The sequence below is a fragment of the Mesoplodon densirostris genome, chromosome 2 (assembly GCF_025265405.1).
Source record: "Mesoplodon densirostris isolate mMesDen1 chromosome 2, mMesDen1 primary haplotype, whole genome shotgun sequence".
Classification (NCBI taxonomy): Eukaryota; Metazoa; Chordata; class Mammalia; order Artiodactyla; family Ziphiidae; genus Mesoplodon; species Mesoplodon densirostris.
The window spans coordinates 121,118,867-121,143,202 of record NC_082662.1 but is presented as its reverse complement, the minus strand read 5'-3'; the positions used below and the strand labels follow the sequence as shown (position 1 = coordinate 121,143,202).

The 24,336-nt window shown below is 45.0% G+C and overlaps 1 protein-coding gene across 3 annotated transcripts in view; it reads right to left on the bottom strand.

Moving 5' to 3' along the window:
• The window catches only part of C2H1orf226 (chromosome 2 C1orf226 homolog), a 309,368-nt gene that overhangs the window by 208,574 nt on the left and 76,458 nt on the right, over nucleotides 1-24,336 (bottom strand). For all 3 annotated transcript variants that reach the window (XM_060090839.1, XM_060090840.1, XM_060090841.1), the window contains exon 2: nucleotides 20,663-20,734. In XM_060090839.1, the coding sequence (XP_059946822.1) occupies nucleotides 20,663-20,734 (72 nt within the window). The remainder of the gene's footprint in view (nucleotides 1-20,662; nucleotides 20,735-24,336) is intronic.

The window sequence follows — 24,336 nt, the reverse complement described above, 5'->3', positions numbered from 1 at the left end:
TGAGTTTAGGGGTAGGGACAGTTAAGACAAGGAGTAGAAAATACAACTCTGGCTGCAATAAAAACTAAGTACAGAAGCCCAGTGCAAGAAGACCACAACACCTTAGGCAAGAGATACCTGGGGCCTAGACCAAAGTAGAAGTTGTAGGGACAGGAAAACATGCATCATCTAAGAGATGCAGACAGAATAAAGATGGGGAGAAGCAGCCCCACACACCTTAAACGACCCTTTCCAACAATAGTAAGGGTGAGAGAAAGTCATCTGTTACTCTCTACAAAGCCTGAAAACAAAGCAGAAAGAACCAGGGGCCCAAATTCCAGTCAGCACCGCTGTACAGTGGGATCCAGGGCAAGTCACAACCTTTCTGGGCCTCAGTTTCCCCACCAGTAAGCTTGGAGAGCTTGATATCTGCATCCATCCCCCCATCTATCCCTTTTGGTAAAAGCTGTAAGTCACACCCGGAGCATGTGTGGTGACTGTGCCAGGCGTGCCAGGGTCCAGGTATAGCAACTGACAATCCCTGTGTCTGCCTCAGTGTGAGGTCACCCCACACCCCTTGAACCTGATTCCAAAAGCATGAGCCCCAAGCTTCGATTAGCTCAACCTTCTGTGTTCCTCTCTCTTCTGTTCCTCCCTTCTTAGCTCTCCTCCTTCTCTTCCTGCCTGCTGATTCTAATCTTACTTCTTCCTGTTCCTTGTTTTTAAACTAATTTATCCCTGCTCACTTACATCCCTGGAGTTCAGTACTATTTTTCTTAGTAAACATGTATTAATCGAGTACCTGCTATGAAACAGGCCATGTAGCAAAGTCATAGAGAGTCTGGACTAGGAAGGCAGACAGTCTGAGTGGAAACCTGTGAGAGTTAATCTTATGTGTCAACTGGACTGGGCTAAGGGAAGCCCAGAGAGCTGGTAAAACATGATTTCTGGGTGTGTCTGTGAGGTTGTTTCCAGAAGAGGTTAGCATTTGAATTGTAGAATGAGTGAAGAAGATTCACCTCACCAATGTGGCTCAGCACCATCCAATCTGTTGAGATTCCAAACAGAACAAAAAGGCGGAGGAAGGGCAAATTTGCTCTGCTTGAGCTGAGACATCCATCTTCTCCTGCCCCAGACATCAGCACTCCTGACTCTTGGGCCTTTGGACTCAGACCTGGACTTATACCATTGGCTCCCTGGGTTCTCAGGCCTTCAGGTTTGGACTGGAATTATACCACCTGCTTTCCTGGTCCTCCAGCTTGAAGATGGCAGATGATGGGACTTCTCAGTCTCCGTAATTGCATAAGCCAACCCTTCATCATAAGTCTCTTTCTATATATATATACATACACACACACACAGAGACACACACACAGACACACACACACGTATCCTATTGGTTCTGTTTCTTTGGAGAACCCCAATTAATATGGAACCTCAGCTCTGCCACTTGCTAGCTAGGTGGCCTAAGACAAATTACATAGCCTCTCTATACCCCAGTTATCTTATTTGTAAAATGGGACTAAACATAGCATCTATCTCCGAAAGCTTTTGTGAGGATTACTGAGCTGAATATGTGCAGTGCTTAGAACAGGCACAGAGAAAGCGCTCAGGAAATGTTAGTGACTACCCCAGTTGCCGAGTTCCATTCTGTTGGGAGCACATGTGACCAACACAGGGTCACTACTCTCAGGCAGTCCAATTTAATAAGAATAATTATAATATAAAGCAGGCCAAAATACCTGAGGAGATGCAGAGAGGGTGGCTCAGTTCAAATGGGGGTGCTACAGCTGAGAGAAATCAGAAAAGATTTCATGGCAAAGATATTCATTTGAAATGGGCCTTGAACAACGAGACCCGGTAAGAAAGGGAGGGAATTCCAGAGAAAGGGAAGAACATAAAGGCAGAAAGCAGGACAAACAGGACACCACATGTTTGAAGACTAGTAAGAAACTCAGTTTGGCCAGAGACTTGGGCAATGATGGAAAATAAAGGGGTTTTTGCTTTGTTGTTGTTGTCGTTTGTCCGCACAGCATGTGGGATCTTAGTTCCCTGAACAGGGATCGAACCCGAGCCCCCTGCATTGGAAGCGCACACAGAGTCTTAACCACTGGACCGCCAGGGGATTCCCCCCAGAAAATGAGTTTTGACAGACACAGTGAAGCCAGCCTGGGGAAGCCCCTGACCACCAGCTGAGAACTCCTAATTCATTCATAGGCAGTGGGGAGCCACTGAAGGCTTTTGAGCAGAGACATGACAGGTCTCAAGCTAGTCCAGACACAGTGTGCTGGGTGGACAGGGAGAGCCCTCCAGCTCTACCAACACAGTCTCCTCTGTGAGGTCAGATGGATGCATGCCACACATATACAGTGGTCCTACCTATATGCTCAAGAGTACTCCTCTCTCCCTCTGGAGACGAGGGCACTGGATTCTTAAAGGAGCAGTCTGAGTGCCCTTTTAATGCAATTAAATGCAGGGGTGTCTGGAAATGGATTTAAATTAAAATAATAAATCAATATGATCTCTTTCAATAAACAATCTGGCTACTGACTCCCCACTGGGCCCTCAACAGGGTGAAGTTGTTCAGTTTAAAGGCAGCCAAACTCTTACTTAAATTAAGTGTCATCCCAGCTAAATGAAGACCAGATGTGCAAGCCAAGAAATCTAATCAGGTTTCAAGAAAGGATTTCTGTAAAAGAGAAAACTGGGGGAGAGGTAGTGTTGACCAGAAGACAGAAAGTGCTGAGAAGAAAAGTCAAACCAGGGCTCCAGATCAATAGGGTCACTGGCAAGGAAAGGCAGCGCGCTGCCCTAGAGCCCATCCAAACAGGGCCCTCATCTGGAAGTGGCACCCAGCATCCTACTAGGCTGTTAGCAACCTGTCACTCTTTCAGAAATCCCAGCCAGGAGAGCCAGACTTTCTATTTTGACCACAAAGTCCAGCACTTAAAAGACAGCCCAAACCCGGCTCCCCAAGTGGGAGAGAAACTTCAAGTGTAAGCCACATACCAGGTGGACGCTACCCAACCCGAAGCAGGCCTGGGTTTGGGAGCTTAAACCTGAACCAAGCCAGACACGATGGTGATCCCTCATGGCCTCAGCCCCTTAAGCCTCCTGTTCAATAAGCAGCTTTTACACCATCCAGAGAAGGCAGAGTTTTTGTAAGCTCAGAACCCCTCTTCTTTTGAGTATCTTTCACCAGGACCGCCTCTTAGTCTTTCAATGCAGAGAGGGAGGGACAAACCAACCCACGTGCCCACAAGCCTCAGACGATGCACGTGGACTTCTAGGTCTTTGCTCTTTCAAGTGAGCAGGCAGCCTCCCTTGGGGACCCTGCTATCACTCTCTCCTTAAGCAGCCTGACCCTGTTTTATCAGCTGCTTCCACAGCTGTACCAACTGATGTCGCAAAGCCTAACTGAGGACCGGGGAGAACAGCTTGCTTTGGAAGTTCCTACCTGAGCAGACTGGCTCAACCAGCAGCTTCAGAGAAGGGGGGATGGGATGCGACCAGTTTTAACAGGAGAACAAATACAGACAATGTGGACTCTGTGCACGGAGAAGCCCAACGGAGAGGTCAAGGCTGCACTCTGCAGTAACACATGTCCAACCAGCAGATAATCTCAACTGAGGTGACTTGGTGGTGACCTGTCTGCCTTAGAGAGACGGTATAGCAGTCAAGGGCCTGGGTTCCAGAACTGGAATCCTAGCCATTTACTGACTGTGTGACCTTGGGCAAGTTACTGACACTCCTCTTCATACAGTAATTGCGACGATTAAGTGAGTCACTATAGGCCAAACGCTTAGAACAGTACCTGTTACACAACAACTAACACTTACTGTAGACTTACTATCATTGTTAGTTTTGAACTCTACAGTTGATTCTTGTGTGTCTGATGTTTGGGTATCAGTATCACCTAAATGAAATGAAACCATTACCTCCCCGTCCTTTCCTGGTTCTTCAACGAAATGGCTCAAAGAATTGAGGAGCTACCAGTCAAATTTTAAAATATTAACGACCCATATATACCCAGAACTATGTAAACTGTCTTCTCTTCCAGCTCTTCCTGGGCCAGGATAAACAAAGACCTACCTGGGTCCACAAATGATAAAATGAAGCAGAGGCTGACGTGGCTGTGAACAAGGACATGAGATGAGTTCTGTGTCTGAGCTGCTTGGAGAGTGCCCCTTCCAGTGAGGCTCCCTTGCAGAAAGGCTGCAGGTGGCAGGGCTGCCCTGGAGGCCTGAGCACACAGCAAAGGCAGGAGCCCCACCTCCGTGAGGAGCTGAAGAGAGAAGAGCCTGGGATGTCTTAGGAAGAGCTGAGCTGGCTGGAAGGAATGAAAGCAGGGATACTGACTTCCCCCAGCCTCTCAGCCACCTACAGCCAGGGGTGATTAAGTAACTCAGGACACAAGTCCCGGCCAAGCAGAGACGCAAGCCAGGGACTCTGCAGCCCAGAGTCCATGCTCTCCCTACCACGGCCTCTAAAAAGATAGGAGCAAAGACCCGGGGCTCTGGCAGCTCAGGAGAGAAGCTATGTGAGGAGGAACAGCTCAGAATGACTGTTTTCAGTGCAAATCCAGGGTGTGCCTTCCACCTATTTAACAAGCCCTCGGGTGATGAGACTATTAACAGCGGCAAAGGAGAATGCCAAATCTTGTCAAGTTGGTTAGTGGTTAAGGAAACAGGGTAAATTGCTAATATTGCACTAACAAGGGTGATTCCAACTGGGTTGGTTAGACAGAGCTCCTTGTGGAGAAGTGATTTGTCATTCCCACAGCCAAAGCGCGTGGTTAAATGCCTCTCCAGGGAAACAGAAGATTCAGGAACAGCAGCTGCCGCCCGTTATCTCTCACACTGATGCAATGCCAAAGGGCCGGGTGCCTATCGAACAGGCAGACATGGTAGGTTTTCCACTGAGACCTCGGATGGAGGCACCAGATTCAACCAAGAACAGCAGCGCAAGTGGGAGATTCTACCAGCAAGGAGCCCTGACCAAGGGGCTTGTGGCACCCTTCCCACTGCCTTCTGGGTCCAAATGCTGCCTATCTGTACATGCACTTGGCAATTTACATAGCCTTCTATGTGGTATCTCATTTAACCCTGATGAAATAGCTATGAGGAAACTGGGCAAAATGACCCTCACTTTACAAAGGGGAAGGCTGAGGTTCGGAGAAGTTAACTTGCTCACGGTGGTGTAACAGAGAAATAAACAGAAGGCTTCTGCCTCCAAGTCTAGAACAGCTCAGAAGGAAACATTCCAGCAAATGAGCTAGTGTGGGGATGCCTGGGAAAGGTTTCTCTCAGTCACACAGGCAGCAGGGATGGAGAGAGAAGATGCTAATATCCCCTGAGTATCTGTTATAGGTCAGGCACATGCTAAGGACCTGACATCACCATTGCCTTTCAGTCCAACCCGGTTGACTTTGTTCCTATTTTACAAAAGAAGAATTAGCATTCACCCCATGGCTCTCTTTGATGATTATCATAGTCCCTGCCCTGAAGGAGACACATACCTTGTGGTCTAAGTGCATAAACAGAGGTCTCTAGAGGGGAAGCTTCTAGAAAGGATGAAAGCCCACACTGGATCGTGCAGGATATGCAGAAGGTCCGCTGAGTCCTGAGGAGAGAGACTTGGGCCACATTGGTAACGGGGAGCTTCCCAGGCAGAGGGAAGAGCAGGAAAGAGGTGGGGGCCCCAACAGGACACGTGCAGGGTCCTAAGAACGGCAGGACTGTCACTGTGGCCTGACGTGCCCGGCAGAACCCCTCGTGCCTTGATCCAAGTCCAGGCTCCAGCCTGTAGGTGATGACCTGTCACCACATGGTTTTAAGCAGGACAACTCCTACAGACGTGCCTTTAGACAGATGAGCCAGGCAGCAGTGTGGAGGATGGGCAGGAGGGGGACAAGCCTAGGGCACAGAGACAAACCTTTACGAAGAAGGGCTACCGCAATCTCTGTAAAATGACATGGGTGCCCCCAGGGAGGGATGAAGAGGGAGAGACACATTTGAGAAATATTTAGGGGGCAAACTCAGTAAGGGTGACTAAGGCTGCTGTCAGAGAAGAGTCTAAGGTGACTCTGAGGTTTCCAGCTTACATTCTTGGATTGATTAAGATGCCTTTCGATGAGATAAGGAAACATTAACAGAAAAAAACACAGGGGAGAGGGTTCCAAGCAAAGAGAAGAGACTGTAGAAATGATGAATTCCGTTTTTGACACGTTGAATTTAAGATGCCTTTAGGATAACCAAATGGGGGTGTCACACAGGATGTATGAGTCTCAAAATCTAAAAAGAAGTTTATAAAAAAATCAAATAATGCCCACTGTCTGGCAGTGTTCCCAGACTGGAGAAAGGCACAATCAGGGACACAGATGACGCTGCCTGGACTGATATTTGGTAAAGCGGGGACAGTCAGCATGTTCTTGTAGGATCTCTGACCCAGAAGTAAGCAAACTGATAGTATCAGAACCATGGCAAGACTCAGCTGTACCTCATTCAAGCTCTGGAGTGAATCCTAGATTCCCCACTTACCAGTTCTGTGATCTTGGGCAAGTTATTTAACCTCTCTGTGCCTCAGTTTCCCCATCTATAAGAGGGGATGGGGCTTCCCTGGTGGCACAGTGGTTGAGAGTCCGCCTGCCGATGCAGGGAACATGGGTTTGTGCCCTGGTCCGGGAAGATCCCACATGCCACGGAGTGGCTGGGCCCGTGAGCCATGGCCACTGAGCCTGCGCATCTGGAGCCTGTGCTCCGCAACAGGAGAGGCCACAACAGTGAGAGGCCCGTATACCGCAAAAAAAAAAAAAAAAAGGGATGATCTTCACACCTATACCTAAACTCTGTATAGGTATACCTATAGTATACAACACAGAGTTGTGGTGAGGATCAAGTAATATAATACTTGTGAAGCACTTTGCACGTAGCCTGACATAACACAGCACACGGCACAGTCTATAATCAACTCTGGTCATCATTGATAAGTACAAGATAATTAGTTTGAGCAAGTCATTTCACTCTGAAGACCCTTATCTGTAATAAAACAGGGATAATACCTGCTTTAACTTTATAACTCTATAAAAGTTACTGGAGACATTAGGTGACAACGGACACGAAAATGACTTTAACAACTATAAAGTACTACGTAAGAGAAGATTGGGCCTTTTAGCAGGGACCAAAGAGGTTTCCCGCCAGCAGCTCAGGTCCTCAGTATTTGTTGCTGTGGATGTTTTGTTCCATGACTGTGCATCCCTGTCCTATAATACATTGCTTTTGGTCCCAAGAGGAAACAGCCACACATCAAAGCCTGCATAATATGTGCTGAGTGCAAAAAGTCACAGCAGAGAATACTATTCAGCCATAAAAAAGGAATGAAATTCTGATTTATGCTACAACATGAGTGGTCCTTGAAAACATCACTCTCAGTGAAATAAGCCAGACAGAGAAGGACAAATATTATCTGAGATTCCACTTATATGAGGACTCTAGAACAGGCAAAAATCAGAAACACACACACAAAAAAATCAGAAAGACAGCAGAACAGAGGTTACCAGAGGCTGAGAGCAAAGAGGGAGTTACTGTTTAATGGGTAGAGAGTTTATGTCGGAGATGATGAAAAGGTTTTAGGTATAGATAGTGGTAATAGGTATGGAACAGTGAATTATTTAATGCCACTGAGCTGTACACTTATAAATGGTTAAAATGATATTATGTATATACTTTTTAAAAATGCACAGAAGTCATCAAAGCAAGGAGTGGATGCTCAGTGCAACCTGTTACTAACGGCAGGAACATGAACAAATAGGTCCCCAGAGACTGGTAGCAGTAATGAACTGAGGTTCTTCATCTCCTCCTGATGTGAAGGATAAACATCACTGGCTTCAAGAAGACCTCTGAGCATTAAGCAGGTCAGCACAAGAAACTGTGGGCTGAGCCAGGCAATATTCAAATGGAAGCTCAATTACATCATTTCTTATTCTTGAGCATAAATGGCTGTAATAAAGTCAGTCACCGTCTTTAAAAGCAAGCATGTGTTAGCTTCTGATAACAACTGATTCTTACTAACTCTTCTCTGCTTACAGATAATGCATCTAGCAGCTCTGTCCCAGTTTTAAAATCATCCCCAAACTTGTTCACCTCAGGAGCAGAACCAAAGCTCCTCAGCAAAGTGACTTTTCAATCTGGTGCAGATTCAGAGGAAAGATAAGTGCATTTTCTCATGTGTGGTCAGACATTCAGTAGGTACTAAGTGAACCAAATACATAGGATGTGTGATTCCTAGGAATAAACTCCTGGAAATAATCTACCATTTGCGCTTGGACTCTTGAGTCTCCAGCCACACTGAGCTTCTTGGCTATTCCTTGAAGCTGCAAAGCCCATTTCCACCACAGGGCCTTTGCACTTACTGTTCCTTCTGTCTGGGTAGCTGCCTCCAGATATTCACATGGCTTGCTTGCTCACTCTGTATCTCACATTCACATCTCTAGAGATTCAAAGGTCACCAGAAACTAGAGGCCTTTTCCAACAATTCACATAAAATAGCTTCCACTCCCTACCTCCTGGCACTGTCTATCCTCATGCCCTGCTTTATTTTTCTGCAGACAATTTACGTGTGATATTATATGTATATTGTCTCCTCCTTTACCTCCATCCCAACCACCAGAATATAAGCTCCATGCAGACAAGGACTTTGTTTTGTAGACTGCTATATCCCCAGAGCCTAAAACAATATTGGCTCATAAAAGGAAGTCAACACATTTTTTAGTGATTCAATATTTTTATAGATTATACACTATACAAAGTTCTTACATTATTATTGACTATATTCCCTCTGCTGTACATTATATCCCTGTGATTTGTAATATATTCCAGTAGTTTGTACCTCTTAATCCCCTTCACCTGTTTCACATCCCCCTCCCCTCTAGCAACCATTAGTTTGTTCTCTGTGAGTCTGTTTCTGTTTTGTTATATATGTTTGTTTTGTTTTTTAGATTCCACATATAAGTGAAAGCATACAGCATTTGTCTTTCTGATTTATTTCACTTATTTATTTTACTCTACTTCACTCCAGATCCATCCATGCTGTCACAAATGGCAAGATTTCATTCTTTTTTATGGCTGAGTAATATTCTATTGTAATATATATAAAACACATCTTAACCATTCATCAGTTGGTGGGCACTTAGGCTGCTTCCGTATCTTGACTATTGTAAATAATGCTGTGAGGATGTGGAGAAAAGGGAACCCTAGTGCACTGTTGGTGGGACTGTATATTGGTACAGCCACTGTGAAAAGAGTATGGAGGTTCCTCACAAAATCAAAAACAGAGGGCTTCCCTGGTGGCGCAGTGGTTGAGAGTCCACCTGACACGGGTTCGTGCCCCGGTCCGGAAAGATCCCACATGCCGCGGAGTGGCTGGACCCGTGAGCCATGGCCGCTGAGCCTGCGCATCCGGAGCCTGTGCTCCGCAACAGGAGAGGCCACAACAGTGAGAGGCCCACGTACCGCAAAAAAAAAAAAAAAAAAAAAATCAAAAACAGAACCACCATACGATTCATCGATTCCACTCCTGAGTATTTACCCAAAGAAAACGAAAACACTAATTCAAAGAGATATATGCACCCCAATGTTCAATATGTGTTTTTAAATGAGTGGACAAAAAATTAAGTTCTCCTATCAGTACATCATTCTTTATATTGATGAGAATGCCTTGCCCAAGATTACCTTAAAAAGCAATGATTTGTTTCCTTTGGCTGAGAAGACAACAACTGTCACCATCCCTTTACACCCTGCTCAATCCACATCAAATGTTTTCTAAAACCTAATAAAGTCTGGGCCCCTTTTTAAGAAAAAAAATTTTGCAAACACTCAGCATTTGAATGAATAACTAATATATGGTATATCCATACTATGGAATATCATTCAGTAATAAAAAGAAATGAAGTACTGATACACGCCATAACACAGATAAACCTTGAAAACGTTATGCTAAGCGAAAGAAGCCAGACATAAAAGGCCACACACTGTATGACTGCCATTTATATGAAATATCCAGAACAGACAATCCATAGAGACAGAAAGTAGACTAGTGGTTGCCTGAGGCTAGGATGGGGGGTATTTGGGGGAGATTGGAAGGTGATGGTTAAGAAGTGCAGAGTTTCTTTTTGGGGTGATGAAAATATTCTCAAATTGATGATGGTGATGGTTATTCACAACACTATGAATATACTAAAAACCACTGAATTCTATACTTTAAATGTATGAGTTGCATGATATGTGAATTATGCCTCAATAAAGGTGTTACCAAAAAATGTGCTGGCAAATCATGTATACCATTTAAATATGTAAGACATAAAACTGGATATAAACTGCTTATACATACAGGTCTTTTACAAATTTATAAATTAAACACAAATTGTATAACCAATAAATTCAAAGTAAAGATGTTCACGTCAGAGAAGATTTTGTTATTTAACTGAAATTATATCCCTTCTCACAACAGGAATATGTTGTGAGTACCTTACCCAAGTTCTTTTGAGTTCAGCACACACAAAATTGGATGACAGTATTCTGACAACCAGCATAGCACAAGTGCCAACAAACCAGAAGATACTGGAACTAATCAGAACACACACCAGTCACACAAGCCACAAGCAACTCAGAGAGCCACCCCGGGGAGCGTGGCCGCATTGCAGCCCTGCCTGCAGTCCTGCGCTCCATGTGCAGACGCCATTTTTCTGCCACTTTCTTCTGTTCCCACCACTGCAAAATCTTAATTCCTACAAGGTGTGGTACCGTCACTTGTCCTTCACCTTATGAGAGTTCATTATAGACATATTGTGAACTTTTTCTTCAGGGCATGACAATTACAGAAGAACTATCTGGTGCCAACATAAGGAAACAAACACAACTGTAGACAATAAAACAGTTGGCAGCATTCAGGCATAATACGGCCCTTCCAAGAGTCTGGAATAGGCTTATTTTACTTTGCTATTGGATCAAATGAAAACACAAAATTTTTTAATTCTTGTAAAGAACTCAGACCCTGGAGACTACATCCCTAAATTCCAAGAGAGCCACAGAGCCCATTTTGAGAAACACTCATCTACAGACTAAGGGAAAAAAATAATTGGCATGCAAAGCTGATGTCTTTAAAAGATAACATTTACTGGGTGCTTAAGTGTGTCTGACAACCAGCTTGTATGGTTTTCTGACCCCACTGTCCCTGTCCAATACACACTAGTTAGAAAGGAGAGAAGGGAACTATTATTTATGGTGCACAATCCATGTGCTAGGCACGTCGCTCAGTGCTTTGCATGCACTCACATAAAACTGTAAAATATATCTGCCAAGAAGATACTCCAGCTTTACCGATTAAAGACTGAGGCAGTAAGAGACGCCATACAGCTAGTCAAGAGAAGGAAGAGGATTTGAGCTTAGTTCTTCCTGACCCCGATACTAGAGCACCTCAGTAAAGGAGTGGAATCTTTCTGATCCCTGCTACAAGCCGAATACTCAATTAATACTACCACCACATTACCCCCCTGCCACCACCATGATGTCCACAAGCTAATCTCCAAAACCTGTGAATATGTTACCTTACATGGCTAAAGGGGCTCCTAGATGTGATTACACTGAGAACCTTGAGGGTTTCCCTGGTGGCGCAGTGGTTGAGAGTCTGCCTGCCGATGCAGGGGACACGGGTTCATGCCCCAGTCTGGGAAGATTCCACATGCCGCGGAGCGGCTGGGCCCGTGAGCCATGGCCGCTGAGCCTGAGCGTCCGGAGCCTGTGCTCCACAATGGGAGAGGCCACGGCAGTGAGAGGCCCGCGTACCGCAAAAAAAAAAAAAAGATGGAAAGGGGCCAAGGACTAAGGAATTCAGACAGCCTGTAGAAGCCGGAAAAGCAAGGGCATAGATTCTCCCTAGAGCCTCCGAAGGAAAACAGCCCTGCCAACTCCTTGATTTTAGCCTCATTTCAGACTTCTGACCTCCAGAACTGGAGGATAACTGTAAGATAATAAACTTGTGTTGTTTTAAGCCACTATGTTTGTAGTAATTTGTTACAGCAGCAATAGGAAATTAATAGGGCCATGCTAGGTCTGTGTTACAATCTAAGCTGCTCGGAGGTAGACTTGCCAACTCTGAATTTGGAAAGAGAAGGAAAACAACTCATGACAAAAGAGCAAATGATAGTGAGGGTAGCCACTTAGGGGGAGAGTTACATAAAGGGGATGAAATGATTCCTGGACAAAGCCTCCCAGAAGCAGGTAAAACATAGATTTCGTGGCTGAACGTATGAAGAGGCCACGTGCAGGGGCTTAATGCCTGTGGGGAGGGAAACACAAGTGCAGCTGTAAGGCACTCACAACTCCAGTCACTGCTCCATAAAGCCACCGGTGCCCCCAGTCCCTGGATCTTCTCCCAGGAGCATTTCATTCCTGTTCTCCCAAGACCATCCAGGACCTTTTTATATTTATTTGTTATCGTGAGAGAAATTTCTGGAAGAGGTGGCAGCACTGGAAGGGAGCTGTAGGAAAGGGGAGAGCTTGGCCATTTCCTGGTCACCTGCCCATTCTGTTCCAGGCCATGTATCACACCACTCCTGAGCAGGCCTTCTTGAGAAATCAAGTCACTGTTCAATGGCAAACTCTGATCCCATGCTGGACTACTGTGAAAGCTGTTTGCAGGGTGGCCAAGAATTTACCCAGCCCACAGCCAGAGGAGCCACGATGGGGGACCACACAACTCTGAGTGCATCTGGTTGCACGCACATACCCCTCCAGGTCCAGCTGCATGGCCTCTGGGAGGCTACACTACATTTCTACTGCGGGGATCTGTCCCCTAGGTTTTTAACAGCCATAAATCTGGTCTTTAGCCACAAATCTGTCTTCTCTCCAACCCTGAAGGCCCAGCAAGATGCCTCTCTCCTTCCCCACCTGAGGCTTCCCTTCCAGCAGCTACAACAGGTTCCAAAGGTGAGAGAGTAACAGAACACCAGCTGCCACTCTGGAGCCCAGCCTGTTGGTTAGGTCTGACTTCACTGCAGCCCTCCTCCTCCCTGGCACTCCCTCAGTAGAGCCTTGCTGGGTTTCACTGCTTTATGCTCACATGGTTATCAACTAATTTTCTCAGTCACTCAACAAAAGTCTACTCAGCAAAGGCTGGCACCCTGCCAGACACTGGGAATACAGTTGCTACAAGAGCTACGAAAGAGAGAGGTGTGGTGCCACAAGATCATGTGAGAAGACAAAATGACCTAGTGGGGGAAGCCTCCCGAAGGATGTGATGTTTGCACTGAAATCTGGAAAAAGACGCTGGCTATTAAAAAGAGCTAGATGAAGCAGCTCAGTATCTCTCAGGGTATTTACCTGCATTTATGAAATGCTTTGAAACCCAGAGGAATGTATAAAAATGATACTGATGAATATAAATTGTCCTTTTTGGTTTATAAAGTATTTTTTCATGCATTATCCCAGACTCAACGATAGCACCAGAGAGAATAAGTATCATCCTTTCCCCTTTATAAACAAGGAAACTGAAATTAATGGCAGTCAGATACCTTACCAAGGTTACACATCAAGTCAAGAACTCTCATTATTCTTCATTGAGAGCTCTTTTGACTACACAGCTTTCTGAGGAAGCTAAAAAGTGCAATGGGGGAAATGGTATTAATATTTGGGAACAATGGACTTGAAAATCATACCAAATATTTGGTTGCCAAACTTACCTATTCACACAGCAGGCCCAATGGTGCAAAGCCAGTAGCCTGATTTCAGTATTACTGGCCACCCTTCAACTTTCAACCAGTTAACTTCCAAACAAGCAACCCCAGTGTGTCAGACCAACTGTGGGCTCATGCAGAACTGCTCTGAACTTTGCGAATTGTTCTAAGCTGTGCAGCTTTAAAAAAAAAAAAAAAGGGCTTCCCTGGTGGCGCAGTGGTTGACAGTCCACCTGCCGATGCAGGGGACACGGATTCGTGCCCCGGTCCGGGAAGATCCCACATGCCACGGAGATGCTGGGCCCGTGAGCCATGGCGGCTGAGCCTGTGCTCCGCAACGGGAGAGGCCACAACAGTGAGAGGCCCGCGTACCGCAAAAAAAAATAAAAAATAAATAAATAAATAAATAAATCGTATCACCTCTTCTCTTGTTTTCTTCATCCAGCTAGCATCTTCTCAGACCTTTGGATCCTTGGTAGACAAAGAGCAGGATAATCATCCAGTGCTTCTGGGGAATATCTCTTAAGCTTCCTTCCTGCCTGGTCATCATAGGGATCAGAGGAGAACATGTGGGTCAACCCAATACAAGGCAGCTAGTATGGAGTGGGGGAAGTATGTGATCTGGAATTAAGAGGGCCTGCTGATTTGGTCTGGCCTCCACCACTTAGCTTATCCTATTTGGTAGACAATAAACAAGGCAGGTGTGGTAGGTGGAATGATGGGACTCCAAAGGTGTCCATGTCCTAATGCCTGGAACCTGTGACTATGTTACCTTACATGGCAAAAGGACTCTGAAGATATGATTTAAGAATTGAGAGATGGGAAGATTATCCTGGATTATCCATATGGGCCCAGTGTAATCACAAGTGTCTTTATAAGAGGGAGGCAAGAGGGTCAAAGTCAAAGAAGTGGATGTGGTGATAGAGAGTTCAGAGGGATGAGGCCACAAGCCAAGGAACACAGGCAGCCTCTAGAAGATGGAAAAGGCAAGGAACAGATTCTCCCCTAGGGCCTCTAGAAGGAACACAGCCTTGCTGACCCATTTTTATTTTAGCCCCATAAGACTCATTTCAAACTTCTGACCTCTAGAACTGTAAGATAATAAACCTGCATTGTTTTAAACCAGTAAGACTGTGGTATTTGTTTCAGTAGCAACAGTAAACTAATACAGAAAATAAGAGAAACTGAAGATTTCTTAAGAGTAAGACAAACAAGGGAACAGACCAGGGTCTTCATGTGTCAAGGGGACTAGCTAAAGGTACCTCTTTCAACCTTGGGGAAAGTGGCAAATCCTGAGTAAGGAAACAAACAAAAAAAAGAGCAGATCCAAAAACTATTGCTACCCACAGCTGCAGTTCATTCCAACTCAGTTTGATGGTCAGGGCTTCCCAAAATTCATCCCAACTCCCAACTAATCAATGGAAGTTCCTAGAAGCTCTCCAAAGAAAACAAGGAAGCAAAAAATGTGCAGTGAATTTCCACTGGCCTTACTCTGCAGCAGTGCTGGGCTGGGCAGCAGAAGATCTGGGTCTTCCTCCTGTGTGACCCTGGGCCTCTAAAATCTGAGGGATAAACTGCAATTACAGTCAATTCAAACAATGAATGATGTGCTACGATTCTGTGTTTGAAGTACACAGAAGACTGAGTTTAAACAAGTACATTTTATTGGGGAAAAGTCCTCATTCATTCAGGAAACACTACTGTGTACTAATGGCCAGGCACTAAGTTAGACAGGTGAGGTTCAAAGACAGTATGATGTGACATGGTCACCTCCCTCCAGGAACTGCATGACCTCCCTGAGCCACCATATCCTCATCTCAGGGGTCATCAGGCTGCAGTATCTACTGATTATCGACTCCATCCCTCTGTAACCCACAGGTCTTCCCTGTCTCCCCCAAATTGGGTTACATCTCCCAGTTACACACTTTCTTAGCTTCTTACCCTTTTTCTAATAATATATAGTTATTCATGTGCCGCGCTTGTCCATTACTGAATATAAGCACCCAAAAGAATACTGAAACATTAGCCCAGGATAGAGTGTTCCATAAATATCTAATGAATGAACGAGTGAATAAATGAATGAGTGCACATGCATTATGCTGGCTGATATGGCTGGAGAGCCCAGTGTCCCCTTCCTTCCTCCATGCCCTGTCTTCCCACCTCTCATCAAACAGAGGTAACAAATAGGAACACTCCAGGCTAATCAAATGAAATAATGTATGTGAAAGTATGTTTAAAGTTGTAAATGTACGAGTTATAAATATAGATGAATAATAACTATCAGCCACGGGGCAAAAGGAAACACTAAACACCCTTACCCAGCTGAGCAGGGCTGGCTCTCCGGCCCCTCCCTTCTTCCTCCCCCATCTGTCTCCCAGGTCTCAGGCTCCCACCTGCATGGTCTCCACTCTAAGCAGCCTCCAAACACACTGCCCTGGGAACATGCCACGCTAGTCACCAGAGCCTGACCAACAGCTGTGCATCCAAGCAAAGGGACACTGCGTGACCAGGGCAGGGCATGGCCGGGCCAGAAGTGGTTCTACTTGGAGTGCTGGAGAAGCAGAAGGTGAAAGTGCTAAATTAAGGAGAGGCCTTCTAAGAAGTGCTGATGAATTCATCCACTTATGTGCCAACTCATACTATGACAACTGTGCTAATGCTGCACTTACAACCATTCACAGCCCCAGATCTAGTCCTTAGAAGTACAGTATAAGGAACTCCCACACCCTGGCATTGGGTTGTTCAGGCAGGAGGCCCCTGTGACAGCAAGTAACCTGGCAATCCATTGTGAATCCATGTCCTGCTCCCTGAGACGACCCAGAAACACTCTAAGTGCTGAGTGGTCCCCACCCCAACAAATCCTTACCAGAAAAAGACAATTCATCTATTTAAAGAAAATTCATCTCTTCATCTATTTAAATTCATGTGTACCAAGAAGGTACACGTTACTGAGAAGAAAAAAAAATCCAAAAACACTTTTATACTGTTGCAGGAATTAAAAATGGTGCAACAGTTATGGAACACAGTATGGAGGTTCCTCAAAGAATTTTAAAAAAGAACTACCATATAATCCAGCAATCTCACATCTGAGTATACATCTACAGGAATTCAAAACAGGATCTCAAAGAGATATGTGCATATCTCTTTGAGATCCTGTTTTGTCCAGGAGCATTATTCACAGTAGCCAAAAGGTGGAAGAAACCCAAGGGTACAGCAGATAAATGGATAAGGAAAATGTGTTACATATATTCAACTGAATACTATGCAGCCTTAAAAAAGGAAGGAAATCCTGTTACATGCTACAATATGGATGAACCTAGAGGACATTATGCTAAGTGAAATAAGTCAGTCACAGAAGGGCAATGTATGATTCCATATATATGAGGTATCTGAGTAGTCAAAAGCATAGAAAGAGAAACTGTAAAGGTGGCGGCCAAGAGCTGGGGGGAGAGGGAAGAAGATTTGGTGTTCAATGGGTAGAGAGTTTCAGTTTTGCAAGATAAAATTTTAGAGTGATCTGTTACACAACAGTGTAAATATACTTAACACTACTGAATTATACACTTTTTTTTTTTTTTTTTTTTTTTTTTTTTGCAGTACACGGGCCTCTCACTGTTATGGCCTCTTCCGTTGCGGAGCACAGGCTCCGGACGCGCAGGGCCAGCGGCCATGGCTCATGGGCCCAGCCGCTCCGCGGCATGTGGGATCTTCCCGGACCGGGCACGAACACGTGTCCCCTGCATCAGCAGGCAGACTCCCAACCACTGCGCCACCAGGGAAGCCCAAATTATACACTTTTAAATGGTTAAATATGTGATGTGTTTTTAACCACCATAAAAAAAAAATCTTTGAAAGCACATGAGAAAAGAAAAAGATGGCAAAAACAAATAAATTTTAAAAGAAAATCTATATGGCGAGGGAACCAATGAGAAATGGGGAAAAGAGAGAGGAAAAACACCAGTCAAATAAACAGTCCATATATTTAGCTCAGAGTCAACACTGCAGGTGTGGCACTGGGGCAGGAACAGGAATCCATACAGTTGCTAGAACCCCAACTCAGAAGATGAATCTGGCCAACCTCAGGCCAATCTCTTCACTCCAGGTGCTTCCCTCTCTGTGAAATGGAGACAATCTGCACTGTCCTGTGCAGAACTCCAGAGAGGATCAGGGAGACGGGCATCTAAAGGGCCTGGCAAGGCACGACCCATTTCACAGACGTAAGGTACCATGATCCTTATAGTAACTGCTTCTCTCTGAGGACAAGATACTGCTCAGGGCCAAGCTGGAGGCCTGTGTCTTGTGAATCCACAAGAGCATCCAGGAACCAAACTCCGCAGTGTCCCGCCCAACTTTAGCCTGGCACCATTCAACACAAAAGGACAGAGTCAGGCACGGTCTTTTACACAGAAATCACATGCCCTAGTTCTCAACAACTGTAATTACAGGCAAGACAGCTTTTGAAAGGGAGAGAAGAAAAGAAAATAGCAGCCTGGACCTAGCAGTGAATTGGGGGGTTCAGGGTAAAACACACACCCAGAGTTCTTAGTGGTGGTCAGACTAAACAAGTGACTGGACAGCCAGACCAAACAGCTTTCTGGCCAATTCATTTCTCCCTCTAATTTAATGAGCTGCTCATTAAGCACCAGAAGCAGGTCACAGGGAACCGAGCTACTGGCACCTGGCCAGTTGGGCTGACAGGTGATGAGGGAAGAGGACACAGGGGCCACACTCCAGCCCCAAAGGTCTCCAGATGCCATGCATGGCCAGCCCCACCACACATCCTGACCCGCCGTTGCTTCGAGAGGATGTTTTCCTGTACCTCTGTTCCTTCTACAAAGTTGTATTTCTGCCACTGACTCCCTCGCTGGGGAAGCTCCATGTCCCTACCTTTTGGTTCTCCAGCTGGGATCATCACCCAAATTAGGGAGCAGCACAGTCCTGGGCAGGAATCCCAGCTCCAACTATTGACACCAATTTGATCTAGAATTAATTATTTAATGCCCCAGGCTTCCATTTCCTCATCTACAAAATTTAACAATAATACCCTCACCTCATCCAGAGTAGCTACAAATAATAACATTATTTCCGTATTAAAAAGCCTAACAGGGGGCTTCCCTGGTGGTGCAGTGGTTGAGAGTCCGCCTGCCGATGCAGGGGACACGGGTTCGTGCCCCAGTCCGGGAAGATCCCACATGCCACGGAGCGGCTGGGCCCGTGAGCCATGGCTGCTGAGCCTGCGCGTCCAGAGCCTGTGCTCTACTTAAAAATTTAAGTAGATCCTCTTTATGTACCACAAAAAAGCTTCACTTTTTAAATGCTTTGAGCCAATTATCAATGGGAGAGGCCACAACTGTGAGAGGCCTGCATACCACAAAAAAAAAGGCCTAATAAAGCACCTATCACATAGTAAGTACTGAAATAGTAGCTACTATTATTGATAGCTACTATTAATATTTATTACTCTAATAATGATAGTGATATTAGCAACAGCATATGCACTGTCTCTTAGTCAAATATGAAGAAAAGTGGGATTTTTTTTTTGTTGAAACCCCCAGGTCACAACCATGATGAGAGCAGTAACCTATCCTCACAAGAGCAACACCCCAGATATGCTCAACTGAGGCCTTGGTGCTTTCTACCTGAGCAGGAAGGTGAAGGAAGAGAAGAGGCCTGGGGGTACTGAATGCCAGGCCTGAAGCCAAAGGTGTGATGCATTTTGCACGTTCTCATGAAATCAACTGGAGAACTGCATTCAGGCCACATGCCCACCACTTCTAGACCTCTGACTCTCTGAGCCTCAGTTTAATCTAGAAAATGAAGGAAACGTGACCCCTACTTCGCAGCTTATTATGAACATTAAATGAACTCATGTGAAAGTGACTCATTTCTATGTCTATGAAAAACAGTATTGTTGAATTTAATAGTAGTTTCAACAAACACAACTTAACAATAAAAAATGCTGAAGGACTGGGAGGGCCAAAGCAGTGAAAATATTATTTTAGTAGGCTGATGAACTGCTTAGAGAAACAGAAGCAAACACACTAATTTTCTTCCCAAAATTGCTGTCACTGAATTGAGGTCTCTGTTGCTCAGATGAATTGACTGAAAGTAAAACTGGCAAAAAGCAAAATGAAGCTCCGAACATCTATATGTTTTCCACTGAGGTGAGTAGATTCTTCTAGAAGACAAAGAGCCCAAACCAGGCTGCGTTCAGGATGACCATCCAGCCACCTCCGACTCCGATTCTCTCCAAAAAGTCATTACAATTTGTTTGACCAATCCCAACCCTACGCACAAATCTAATTTCCTCTGTTTCATGACAGAACACATGGGCAAATTCCTTCACAGTGATCAGAAGACAACTTAATTTTTATTCCATCTCTGCTCCATGTACCACAGACTCGGAAAGCAACAGGTTGGAAAGTTGATCAAACTCTACTCTAGAGTACCGGAAATGGCAGAAGAGAACCCACACACATGTCCAGAGCCTAAAGCAAACCAACCAAGGAAATTCTGTTGAAATCCCACATTTGTTCTTAAAAATTTAAGTAGATCCTCTTTATGTACCACAAAAAAACTTCACTTTTTAAATGCTTTGAGCCAATTATCAGCTAATTACTAATACTAAACCTTTTCATTAAAATCTTTGAATAAAAAAGATACTTCACCAGGCTCTCTCATTCACTGGCAGAACCCACACAACCTCAAGGGTAACGTGTCTCAGTTTGAGAAGCAGCAGGTCACAAGAGAGGGAGGGTGGTAGCCCTCCAGCCATCATATATCCATTTTACCTTGGTCTTTAATCAAGATCAACCACCTAACTCAGAACAGATCCCCTGGACTGTACAGGGGTCTTGCAAAGAGTGCAGCCATCCATTCTTGTACCTCCAGTACTTTCTAAAAGGGCGGACACTTGAGTTCCAGCTCCACACAGCCCCACCTCCAGCCACTCACCCGGATCCGACGCATGGCAGCCACAATCTCCACTCTGCTGTTGGGCCTCGGCACGTCCAGGCTTCCGACATACTGTGGGGAAAGAAGGAAACACTCACTGAGAAGAGGGATGGCAAATGTCCCTAACCACAGAATGTTAGGGCTGGAAGGACCTTTGGAAGTCATCAAGATTCATCTTCCCATTTTACAGATGAGGAAATTAAGAGCCAAAAGGATGTCTCGAGACTATTTCTAACTTTATAAAAAGCAAAACAAGAAACTGCTTCCTTTTCATCTCGTTCTTAATCAGAGATGCAGCCAAGGACTGTGTTTAAACAAGCAGCCTTCTGAAACAGAAAGAGTTAGGTATGAAGAATCTCCCACCACTATCTTTGGGGCAAGCTACTTTGCCTTTGTCTCAATTTCCTCATCTGTAAAATGGGATTTCAGTAAAGATAAAATGAGCTAAGGTATAAATCTCTGACACATGGTCTGCATGCATTAAAGCCGTCCAAAAGAATAAGAAAGATGAATATCTACTTTTTTTCATTAATGGAACTTCATTGAGTTAGCCCTGGATGTTATAGAGACCTCACACATTTGAGTAATTTCCTAAATGGAGAAAAAGAATGGACTAGTTATGTACCAAAAAATTTAACTTGATTAAACTTTTAAGTTAATTTTAAAACCAAATGACATAAGGTTGTCTAATACTGTATATAATTTCTTGCTGTACACTATTCAAATAATGGAGATATATGCAGAGCAAAAGAATAAAGTCCCCCAATGTCAACAGTCTGATGTACATCTCTTTTTGTATATTAATGGACATATATATATATATTCATAGACACCCAGAGGAATTTCTTTTATGTAAAAAGATTCATACTACTCACGTTGATTTTTTAACTTTAAATATAACTTAGACATCTTTCTCCACCAATGCATACAGGTCTATCACATTACATGTGATGGCTCCCCCTGATGACTGATGGATACTTGCCCTAGGGCACTATTACAAAATTGCTTCCACAAACCTCCTTATCTACACACCTTTAAGCTCATCCAAGTAGCCCTTTAGGCTGGATTCCTACAAGTGGGATTGCTGGATCAAAATTATAGATTATTTCTAGACATCATTACTTAACAGGATGAAACAAGAAAAGAGGACAACCCAACATTTATTAAGCACCATCCCATTCCACACTGACCCACTGGAATTCGTCTTTCCTTTTTACACACACATATAAAATAGCCCAGAGGATATCCTAGAAATTAACAGCTCCAGGATAATTTAAAAGTCTACGCAACCAAAGAAGATTGCATTAATAGAAGATAAGAGCAGGACAGTCATTTCTACAGAAAACATATTTCCTGTGGTTACGGGAATAAAAGGTTCTTCCTAAAATTTGGAGTTAAGGCTGGCCCCTGTGAGGAAGGTTTCAAAAACTAAATACTGGGAAAGGATTTCCCCTAGTACTGATCACCAGTTTGTGCTGACACACTGAAGATCAAGATTCCGAGCAGCCTGTAGGAAGAAGGGGGCCCAGATGGACAACCTGGGCCCCAGATGGACAGCCTCACCACAGCAGGTAAACAAAGCCCCCTGGATCTAAGGATCTAGGCGTGCTGTCAGCTTTAACCATGGCTGGCGTTTCTGCCTTCTGAGCTCTGCTGGGGCCCCACCGTTTGTCAGCATGTCAGTGACCCACATAGCCAGGAATGACGTGAGGCCGGGTTTGTGACTGCCCAACTTCAAAGCACTCCCCCCCGCCGGGGGCAGTTTCTGTGCCCTCTCTCCTGAGCACTGCACGCCTGATGGCTCCTGCCCTGAACTCTGAGCAGTCAGGGCTGACGTGGCAACCAGACCTTCAGGGCTTGTGTTCTCTCTGGTATCACATGAGAGCCTGGATCTCAAGACCGAGCAAGGTCACCCATTACAGGTAAACCTGGAGGACTGAACGGTCCTCCCACACTGATCCCTGCAACCCCAGGAAAGGGCCTGCTACCCAGTGAGGTCCACAACTGGGCCTGAATTCAGATGCCCAGATGGGTCCCATCCCCATCCCTTCTCAAGAAGGGGCACCGCTGGACTGAGAATCCCAAAGCATTCGGGGTACAGTGAGGATGGAAGCAACACAGACAGAATGGAGAGGCAGCTTTCTAGCTCTGGACAAGGTTTCCTAACAAGGGAGTAGCATCCTGCATGTGAAAGCACTCACGTGAAGACACCCAACGTCTTCACGCTGTTAGTGTCTCCTTCACGCCAGCAGCCAACCCGGAACATGTGCACGCATACACCACACACCTTCACACACACACATCAGTGCACACATGTTCACACACCTCATGTGCCACGTGCATACACATGACTGATCACCTCACACACACACACACACACCTCACACACCCCACACAAAGCATGCACACGGTCAGCCCACACTCACTAACACATCCCACTTGTATTCACACCACACACTCACTCATCCTCCTTCCCAATCATGTGAAGAAAATCACAAATCTGCCTTTCTGAGGACAGTCTGGAGCAGAAAACCCATCTCTACCATAGCTGCACCTTACGGTTATTCAAGGAGATTAAAAGGAAACACGAAGTAGGGATCAAAAGCCAAATATCCACACTAATCATGAACCAAAAAACAGTGACAATTTCAGGCAAGCAGGGGAGGGGTCAGAAATCCCACTCCTCAGGGCAAAACCAGAGAGTACGATAAGTGATTACTGCCGTTATGCACATGTATAACAAAAAAAAAACCAAAAAAGTATCTCGATACCTAAACATTACCACCTCCACAACTAGCTTCAGTCCATTCTAAGGCTCCATTTTGGGCAAAGTGTAAGACACAGTCGTAGACCAGACCCACCTGAAAGGTGGTTCGTACAACCACTCAAGTTTAAAAATACCAGGGCCTGCTTCCTTTTCGTTACTACCTAGAAAGAAAAAAAAAAAGAAAAAAAGAAACTAGAAGGAAGATGCAAATTGTACTAAGTAATCAACATATGAGATTTATCCAAGTCAGGTTTTGTTTTGTTTTTTTTTTTGCATTGGGTCTTCATCGCTGCACATGGGCTTTCTCTAGTTGCAGCGAGCAGGGGCTACTCGTCATTGCAGTGCGTGGGCTTCTCATTGCGGTGGCTTCTCTTTGTTGAGGAGCACGGGCTCTAGGCGCACATGCTTCAGTAGTTGTGGCTCGCGGGCTCTAGAGCACAGGGTCAGTAGTTGTGGCGCAGGGGCTTAGTTGCGCTCTGTGGCATGTGAGATCTTCCCGGACCTAGACTCGAACCCATGTCCCCTGCACTGGCAGGCAGATTCTTAACCACTGTGCCACCAGGGGAGCCCTATCCAAGTCAATTTTATCTGTGGCTTCCTCTTCCAATGGAAGAGGAAGGCACGTGAGTGCCTTCACATGCAGGATGCTACTCACAGAATAAGCAGGAGTTAAGTGCAAATAAGGTTAACCAACGGACTTCAGATATTCTTTGTTAAGTTCCCAGAAAACCTCACCCTTGGTGCTAGGTTAATACCTCATGGCGTTTTTTTTGTTGTTGGTTTGTTTTTTGAGGGTTTTTTTCCCCATTTTCTTGCTTCCACCCTATTTTCTGGAGATTAACTTCTGAAGACAGTGATAAACTGAACTGTAGTGTTTCCTGGTACATGAATCACACTAAAAGCAGCA